At 25.6% G+C, this 9,565-nt stretch overlaps 3 protein-coding genes across 8 annotated transcripts in view; 1 reads left to right on the forward strand and 2 right to left on the reverse strand.

Annotated features, from left to right (window-relative positions):
• LOC126908045 (uncharacterized) overlaps nt 1–3,263 on the reverse strand; it is a 25,662-nt gene extending 22,399 nt beyond the window's left edge. Inside the window, exons 1-2 of one of the 6 annotated variants that reach the window (XM_050689877.1) lie at nt 3,144–3,252; nt 1,056–1,081 (exon numbers count right to left, since the gene is read on the reverse strand). The gene's annotated coding sequence lies outside the window, so the exon portion shown is untranslated. Of the gene's footprint in view, nt 1–1,055; nt 1,082–3,143 lie in introns of all 6 variants that reach the window. The other 5 variants (XM_050689878.1, XM_050689882.1, XM_050689876.1 and 2 more) reach the window with 5 other exon arrangements.
• Nucleotides 3,264–3,537: 274 nt separating this feature from the next.
• LOC126908054 (signal peptidase complex subunit 3) lies at nt 3,538–5,213 on the forward strand. Its single transcript, XM_050689901.1, has 5 exons — nt 3,538–3,824; nt 3,894–3,967; nt 4,402–4,490; nt 4,550–4,653; nt 5,022–5,213. Exons 1-5 carry the CDS (start codon nt 3,682–3,684, stop codon nt 5,137–5,139), a joined length of 528 nt encoding a protein of 175 aa, XP_050545858.1. The 5' UTR covers nt 3,538–3,681; the 3' UTR covers nt 5,140–5,213.
• LOC126908051 (FGFR1 oncogene partner 2 homolog) lies at nt 4,834–9,565 on the reverse strand. The gene is made up of 4 exons (XM_050689895.1): nt 9,079–9,565; nt 8,436–8,684; nt 8,209–8,355; nt 4,834–5,407 (listed from the first exon to the last, which is right to left on the reverse strand). Exons 1-4 carry the CDS (start codon nt 9,211–9,213, stop codon nt 5,330–5,332), a joined length of 609 nt encoding a protein of 202 aa, XP_050545852.1. The 5' UTR covers nt 9,214–9,565; the 3' UTR covers nt 4,834–5,329.

Raw genomic sequence — 9,565 nt, forward strand, 5'->3', positions numbered from 1 at the left:
TGTTGTAATAGGCCCTTCACACAACCGAACAAAATGTTTATCTGTTATTCTTTCATCTTCTACCCACACACCAATAAATTACAAAACACAATCAACACTTTCTATCACTGACTGCAGATACACACACAACTCACACAATCACGCCATGCACACACATCCGTTCCTTCCCAACATGTACAACCCCGTAGTTTTACAAAATCCTTTTACAATGTCAGCAAAATAGCAACAAAAGAATCTAAATAAATGTAAGGCCGATGGTCATGTACGTGTCTGGAAGGGGACTTTGGAAGGACACCAAAGGACTCCATGGGCTCGTCTGACACAACCTGTTCCGATCCAACCGACTTACGATCACGTCGCGAACATCGTCCGGCTCTCTTTCGCCTTTTAAACAAATTTTGTATTTTTTTTAGTTTTGTTTGTTTTTCCTTTACTATTATTGTATTATGTGTTTTTAATAATAAAATAATCGAAGATATTTTTTTATACAAATTGGTTATTATAATTCATACTTTCTTTATTGTTCCACGAGTGAATTATTGTATCAATAAGGATTATATGATTAAGGTAACAACATCCTAATTTATTGTGCATGTATTTAAAATAGCAAGTGACCCTCGAACAACACACCTCGAGAAAAGGGATAGTTCTTATTTTGCGATACTCCTATAACATTTTCCTTCCATCTTATCATATCCCTTTCTTATTTTTGTTTTACAACAATATATATATTATAAATTTATACAATGATAGTATTTATAGTAAAGTAGTACAAAGAATTTTAACTGAACTTCATATTTAAAACTATTCTTATAAACTTATAGACTATTTTATATAAACTAGATGTTATCTTGATTTTTATTATTATTTTTTTGTTTAAAAATTGTATGTGTAGATTTCCCAAATATTTATCACAAATTTTAATAACTTTTGTTATAAGATTTTTTTTTTGACAGAATTCTATTATTTTAAAGCAGAATTAAGTTCCTATTACTTTTAAAAAAAATTTTGTTTACTTTTGACTCGTATTAAATTATAACTTAACAAAATAGTACCTCTTTATATTAGCTTCGATGCGAACCTGAAAAGGTATTAATTTTACTATGATGTTTTTTTTTTTTATTTGTCTGTTACCACTTTTTTTTAGTTCTCGCCGAACTGATTTCTTTCAACCATACATCAAAAGATCACAATTGCAACTAATTGAAGATATTATCCTCAAAAATTGAAAAAATTTCCCTCATAATTGGGAGAAATCTCCAAAAAAATTACAAATTTAAAAAACGCTAATTTTTAAAATTTTCTCAATTTTTTTTACATAAAACTGCCATAACTTTTTTAAAAATGACCAAATTGATATAAGTTTTTTTTATAGATACATGAGTTATTTACCTATTATTTTGTATATTTTTTTTATAAATTTGACCCTTTACATTTTTGATTCATTTAATCCAATTTGATAATTTACTACATTTTAGCTTCGATGCGAAGCTGAGAAGGTATTGGTTTTACTATGATGTGTTTTTTTTTTTCTTTTTTTGTGTCTGTTACCACTTTTTCTCAGCTCTCACCGAACGGATTTTTTTCAACGATACGTCAAAAGATCACAAATTGTATCTAGTCGAAGACATTACCCTTCAAAATTGAAAAAATTTCCCTCGTTCAACGTAAATGGGAGAAACCTCCAAAAAAATTACAAATTTAAAAATCGTTAATTTTCGAGATTTTTTCAATTTTTTTTCTTAAAACTGCCATTACTTTTTCAAAAATGAACATATCAATATAATTTTTTTTTATATAGATGCATGATGTCTTTACCTATCATTTGGTATATTTTTTTTGTAAATTTGACCTTTTTTCTGCCCACAGGGGAAGATTTAAAATGACAACTTTTTCAACTTAACTTTTGAAAATGTTCCGGAAGGTCTGACACTTTTATATGTATCTTAAATTAAAGCTAATGTAATATACTTTAATTTGAAAAAAAAAATTTGACCTCTGGACTTGTCTTCATGGTGAAAACGGCTACCGAATGCTATTTTTGTGTGAAAATTTTCGATTTTATAATTGACATTTTTTACTTTAAAGTGCTATAACTTTTTAAAAAATGTATGGATCAATACAATTTTTTCATGAGAAGTAGTATTTATATACATCTTTCATTGGATATACTTTTTTTTTAAATCAGACTATTTCCCTATATATGGGGGGGCTTCAAATATAAAAAATGCATATAGAAAGTAGAACTTTTTCAACTTAACTTTTGAAAGTGTTCCGGAAGGTCTGACACTTTTATATATATCTTAAATTGAAGCTTATGTAATATACTTTATTTTGAAAAAAATAAAAAATTTGACCTCTGGACTTGTCTTCGTGGTGAAAGTTGACATAAAAGTTAATAAAAAATTACGATTTTTGTAAAATAATTTTTTTTAATATTTTTAACTTAATAATGCTTNGATCCACACAATTTTTTTATGAGAAATAATATTTTTTAATAAACCCTTTTTCATTTGACATACTTTATCTTTATCGAGATATTAATAAGGAACCAGCAGATCAAGTAGCTTTTGGAATAAAACACCAATTTTTTTTAAATTAAACACTATCTAAAGATTTGCATCGAAGCGTTTATTTTTTATAGTGATTTTAATCACTGTCAGATAACATTATACTTGATCCAACTATGCCACGTCACCACTGTGCCGCGACCCCCCTGTGCTGGGTTCTTTTTTTTATTTTATAATTAAAATAAAGAAAATGGATATATTTTAAAATGATTTCAAAAATTAATTCTGTACTACTTCCTATATATTTTTGTACACGCTGTTATTTTTAAGAAACACACGTGAAGTTGATATATATCAACTTAAATTAAAGTAAAAAAAATTATAATTTTTCTATTTTAAATTACTATTTTATTACTGGTATAAGTGATTTAACTCAAATAAATTTCATACTTAACATATAAAAAAAAATATATTTTCCATTGTTACTAAGTTACTTTTTTATCATAAAAGTAATGTAACTTCTTCACTTGTTACATTGAGTAATTAATTACTCAAAATTTTTAGTTTTAGAAAAATGTAAAAAAAATAGTTAATTCTTAATCTATTAAATAATTTGTAATTTAATTCAATTACCAAAAATAAGTGATTTATCCAACACAGATTATTATTTTTATTTATTTAATAAAAAGTTAATGAAACTGTAAAATTTATCAACAACTTTAAAAGTATAATTCATACTACATTCTTATCATTATATTTCGATCAATTTTTATTAGTTTAACAGTGATAATATTATCAGGTCCTGTAATTTATATTAGAAATGTTTGCTTTTCATAATTTCGTATAAATATTTAACGTTATCGTATGAAAACTATTATCGCTCAACTTAATTGTAATTCTAAAATATAAAAATGTATGTTACACGTGTATATTTTTTGGGCGAAATATAATACGTATGTACTAAATCAAAATTAACGTACAACGGTATCACACGTCATACATTTGTTATCACTTATATTAGTGATAACGCATTTTACAAAACCGTTTACGTATTCCAACGAACTCAGTGTATTATTTTACTTCGATTACTTATATTTGAAGCAGTGTTCGAGTTACTGCAATCTAGTGCAAAATTATTTAAAACAATTACAGAATAGTATATACCTTTTTAATGCATTCCTTGTTGTCTCGTGGAAATGCGGTGCTGGCGTATACGCTTAGTGTGCTAGTTACCTTAACGTTTGCTTGTTTCTTATCCACTATTATGATCGATTATAGAAAAGAAGCAACATTGAAAACATTAAAAGTTGAAGTGTAAGTCTAAATTGAAATATTATTTTTCCTAGTTCAACTAATCATAGAATAATATTATGTGATTTCTAGCAAAAACCTACCAGAATATGGAGTAGGAAGAAAACTAAATGACTTAGGTCACATCACATTTAATGTAGATGCAGATATCCTTTTTTAAACAACTTATGTAATATTTTTATAATTTTGCTAAAAACAATACATTTTTTCCATAATTCAATGACTTAATCATCTATTAATTTTATTGTATAATTTAATATATTAGGGAAATTATATAATTTTTTACTACAAAAGATTTTATTAATTCCGTATGATTAGATTTTTTTTTATCAAAAAAATAATGCTTTTACATTATTGTTTAAAACAGTGGGGTATTTAAGTTTATTATTGATAGATTTTCATAATCAATTTTACAATCTTTTGACTTATTTATTGTTTCAAAGTTATTTTCAACAAATTTATAGGAAACCTGATTATTCATAGGAATGTTTAAGTTTCAAAACCTATTTTTGGTTTTTGTAGTTTAAAATTCAAATATGTATCTAAAAAAGTATCCAGAATTTCTTTAACTACAACATACATCTATCTAGCATATTTAATTGGAACGTAAAACAACTCTTTGTTTACATAACCGCAGAATATGAAACTCCTGCCAATGAACTTAACCAGGTAGTTTATATCTTTAGTACTTACCTATATGGGTTTTTATGTTTAATAAATATTTTTAGGTGGTTTTATGGGACAGAATCATCAAAAGAGGTGAAAATGCAGATTTACACTTAAAAAATATTCGTACAAAGTATTATTTCTGGGATGATGGAAACGGTCTTAAGTAAGAAAATGTTTAAACTCAAATAATTCATTTAAAGTAATATATTTATTTACAACGAAAGTTTTGCCATAAAATAAATAACAAATATTTATAGTTCTATAATAATTAATACTTACAACTCTAAATATTTTAATAACTTATTATGAAATTAATTAGACAGTATTATATATTTTTTTTAAATATACCTTTATTCATATAATTTAAATCAAAAAATAGATTTTTCAATAAATGAAAAGTTTTAAAGACTAAGTACAAAAAAAATATTGTTTCCTAGTTTTAAATATATATATATTATTTTTGTGAACTATTCTTTAAGTTAATTAGTTGAAAATAATCTTTGTTAAAATATGAAAATAATTTTTTTTTAGGGGCAACAAAAATGTTACTTTAACATTATCATATAACATTGTACCTAATGTTGGAGGATTGCCACTTGTTGGTTCTATTGGCTCACATTCATTTAGTTTTCCATCACAATACTCATGATGATAAGTTCCTTATATAACGTTATATGAAACTGAATTTTAACCATTTGTAATTAAATATAATTTTGTGTTCAATTTTGTTTTTTTTTAACTGCTATAGTATAAATTACAATTTTTATTTTATACTATGAAATCTATATAAATTAATATTAAAATAATACTGTGTTAAATTAAAATATTTTGTACTAAATCTATGTTGATGACAAAACCTTTTCTGGTTTTTGATCTGAAGGTAGGTCACTAGAGATTTTTAACAGTTTTCTTAATGTCTGAAAAAATGTAATTATAAGTTAGTAACAAAAAACTATTAATTCTAGGATATTACATTGACATTAAAATATCTAAAAAATAACTATTTAAAAAAATGATTTATAAATGCAAATTATTATTTATTTATGTATCAAAATTTTTAAAAATAACTAGTTATAACTATTAATTTTTAAACAAATTTTTCAAAACTTTTAAAAATACTTCTACTTAAAAGAGGAATGTCAAGGTTTCATAAATAAATAAGCATAAACAAAAGTTCTTACAAAAACGAGATACTGGAATTAAATTTCTTCTAAAAAATCTTATAAATTTTTTTCCATGATTTTTGATATAATATAAACTCAAGTATGTTTTATTGACAAAAAAACATTTGATTAAATCACCATTTTTTAATTTCATGTTAAATACTTAAAATTAAATGTAAATGATATCCATTAAAAATATATTTAGAGAACCTATTACTGCTCATATGCCACAAAAGGAACAAAAAAGAAAATAATTTATATGGCATATACATAACTATTCAAACAGCTATTATGTAAAGCATAATTAATATATTCCTTTCTGAAATAGAATGAAAATGTTTCTTATATCCTTTTACATAAATATCAATTTTGTATCATAGGGATTAATTTAGTTGCTGTAATTCTATCAAAAATTGAAGAGAAATCATCACTATTATAAAATCATATTTACAAAGTTCATAAAACAAGATTTACTTTTGAAATATATTAATATAGTACTTTTTTTATTTAAGCCAGACAAAATGTTTAAAATCATATTGTAACATAGTATAAATATAGAATATAGTAATGATAGATTTACACAAGTGCTTGATGGATATAAATGTTGACAGTTATATTTTTTGTGAAAGAGAAATCAGTTAAGAAATTGAAGTTACCACACCTCTCAAACGCAACAGACTTAAACCATAATATACATGGTTAGCCTTCTCTTACAAAGTAATAGCTGTAATTGGTGACAAAACCATATATTAAATTCACTGTTATTAAGATCTTTGAAACCATTAATTCTTTAGATTTAAATCCGGGTCCAGATGATATCCCAATATTTTATTATGGTCATGTATCTTCTCGTTATCTGTTCCCATATGAAGATTATTTAATCATTCTTTAATTGTTGGCATTCTCCATTCCCATTGGAAAACCAGTTTTATTACACCTATTTATAAGTCTGGTAACAAAAGTTTGATAATAAATTACAGACCGATTGCAAAACAATCAACTTTAACTAAATTGTTAGATAAATTAGTGATAAATGTATTAACATTTTCATTCAAAACCATTTTAGATAATAACCAACATGGTTGTAGGAAAGGGCGATCAATGGAAACTAATCTTCTCTGTTTTTACAATTTCTTGGTAAATTCCATGGAATACGGAATTCAGATGGACGTTAGTTACACAGATTTCAGCAAGGCTTTCAATTCGGTAAACCATACAGTGTTGATTGAAAAATTAAAAACGTATGGAATAACTGATCAATTGTTAACTTGGTTTAGTTCTTACTTAGAGAATAGATTCCAACAGGTGAAAATTAATGATTTTCTATCAAATAAAATACCAGTGCCTTCAGGTGTTCCTCAAGGGGGGCATTTATCACCACTGTTGTTTGCATTATTTATTCTGGACATAGGTGCATGCTTTAAATACTGTAAGTATCAACTATTTGCTGATGATCTCAAAATGTATGCAAATGTTATAACAATTATTGATCAGTATAAAATTCAAGAAGATCTAAACAGATTTTGTGATTAGTGCCACTCAAATGGGTTAAAACTGAACATCACAAAACGTTTCAAAATGTCTTTTTCCCATTCAAGAACGAAATTAATTAATGACTATCATCTCTTTGATAATCAAATTGAGGATATTAGTACCATTAGAGATCTTGGGGTAGTTTTTAAAACCAACTTATCATTTCAGCCACACATTGATCATATCTGTGTGAAGTCCCTAAGAACTCTAGGGTTCTTAATTATGAATACCAAAGAATTCAAGAACGAACAGTGTCTAAAAATGTTGTATACTTCTTTAGTTAGACCTACGTTGGAATATTGCTCAATTATTTGGAATCCTTCACAAGTCAGATTGATAGAATAGCTTGAACGTGTACAAAGAAGATTTTTACGTTTAATCACATATAAGAGACGTATGAATTCTATTAATAACCCTTCTGAATCAATATCACTTAATTCTATACAGGCTTCCCTTAACTTAGATTCCCTTGTTAATAGGTGAAAATATACAGACGTCTGCTTTCTTTCTAAATTAGTAAATGGTGTTATATCATGTCCAGAACTATTGCAATCCATAAACTTTCATGTTCCTAAATTTCATTCACGTTATTGTCCCACATCTTACGGTTTTAATAACCCTGTTGATCGAATAGCCAGAGAGTGCAATAAATTTAAATTATTAAATAAAATTAAATAAAACACTAATTTTAGTAGCCTGATGAATATCATTAAATCCCCTTTCTTTTTTGGTAAATTTATTTTAATATTATGTACTTAATTAATACTATTATTGTAACATATATCTTATTTCAACAATGTTTATTATATATTTATTGTCACTGTACTTGAGCCCACCTAGGTGTTTTCACCAAATAAACTAAACTAAAAACAATTGAAAAAAATTCAAGATGTTTATGAAACCCTGGAAGATTAGTTGAATAAAATAGTTGAAAAAATCAACTGTCAAATATTAATAAAAAGTAAGAGTTGGAAGATATTATTATAAGAATTATTTTTTAATAAAAAAAACTTTTTTTATACTTGGTTTTCTGTTTGTAGTCTTCTAATAGTTTCTTCTTTTTTACTAGCTTCTTCATCTTCTAATCGTGAAGCAAGACTCATTACAGCTATCATTTCTTTAATGCGTTCTTCCTGTTGAATTATTAGCTCATTCTTTTCTTCAATTGTCTATAGAAAAAAGTAATGCATATAAAACAACTAAAGAATTTAAACCTTAAAGAAAGTTTATATAAACAGCTAGATTTTACTTTGGCTGTGAGATCAGTCATTAATCTATCTGCTTTTGTTTGTGTGATTAACTGAGAAACTTGTGATCGATACTTGCTCATAATCATTTCAAGTGCAGTTTGATGTTCAGTTACCATTGCTCTTAATATTTTATTTTCTCGTACTATTTCTTGAAGCTGCCGACTTTCAGTTCGAATGGAATTCACTATATCTTCATGAGGTATACTTCCTTCTTCCATATCATTCAATTCAGTTAAATCATCGGTATACTAAAATTATAATTTAACTTTTAAATTATATAACAAAGAATATAATATACAATTTTATCAGATAACTTAAAGAATAAAATTATTAGAGTAAAAGTATATGTTAGATAAAAGCTAAAATAATCATAATTAAACATATATTGAAATATTATTGAATGTAGACTTCAATTTAATGAAAATTAAAAAAATACTTGATCATTCTAAAATTTATAGATCAATCTTTGTAAATAAATTTAGCAAAGATAAAACAATAACATATGAATTAAATCACAAATACATATCATCTATTCAATATTTATAACAGTGATATTATGTCTTGACTGATTGCTTTAAATTTAAAGTTGATTTTTAATAATAAATATTTTTTTATTACAGAAAGTACTATACTTTTGCTGACCTGTTTCATAGCATCAATTTTTTTATAAACAAATTGAGTTTGAGTGAGTAATGCATCTGCGTGTGAATCATCTTCTTTTAATTTGGAGGCGAGACGTTTAGCATCTGACAGTATCTGCTGAATAGTTACTGACATATTGATGATTAAGGATAAGAAAAACAAATTAAATATTCAGTTATACCAACGAATATTTTACTCCAACATAATGTAGGTAGAACACTGCCAAATAACTATAATAGGTACATGAAATCAAACGCCTACATTATTTAACTAGTGTTTGAAACGCCATTCAAAACTAGTTCGACCCACATAACAATAGAGTAAAAATACCAAGTCAGCTATTAAACAATAGCAAAACAATTAATTACACAAAACACTAGAAAAAAAACAATTTGTCAAACACAGTTATAAGTTGAGTAACTTGAAAAACTACAATCCAGGGATTGCTCCACACATTCGACTCATAATTCTGAATTACAATTACTTT

The sequence above is a fragment of the Daktulosphaira vitifoliae genome, unplaced genomic scaffold, assembly GCF_025091365.1.
Source record: "Daktulosphaira vitifoliae isolate Bord-2020 unplaced genomic scaffold, ASM2509136v1 Scaffold_5, whole genome shotgun sequence".
NCBI classification, from domain to species: Eukaryota; Metazoa; Arthropoda; class Insecta; order Hemiptera; family Phylloxeridae; genus Daktulosphaira; species Daktulosphaira vitifoliae.

Bases quoted from the DNA above. Each gene is read 5' to 3' on its own strand.
- LOC126908054 (XM_050689901.1), top strand. From the start codon at position 3,682: ATGCATTCCTTGTTGTCTCGTGGAAATGCGGTGCTGGCGTATACGCTT. The intron at 3,825-3,893 runs GTAAGTCTAAAT...TGTGATTTCTAG, and splicing joins AAAACATTAAAAGTTGAAGT to CAAAAACCTACCAGAATATG. The intron at 4,654-5,021 runs GTAAGAAAATGT...ATTTTTTTTTAG, and splicing joins GATGATGGAAACGGTCTTAA to GGGCAACAAAAATGTTACTT.
- LOC126908051 (XM_050689895.1), bottom strand. From the start codon at position 9,213: ATGTCAGTAACTATTCAGCAGATACTGTCAGATGCTAAACGTCTCGCC. The intron at 8,685-9,078 runs GTCAGCAAAAGT...TTATAATTTTAG, and splicing joins AAATTGATGCTATGAAACAG to TATACCGATGATTTAACTGA. The intron at 5,408-8,208 runs GTATAAAAAAAG...ACATTTTTTCAG, and splicing joins GACTACAAACAGAAAACCAA to ACATTAAGAAAACTGTTAAA.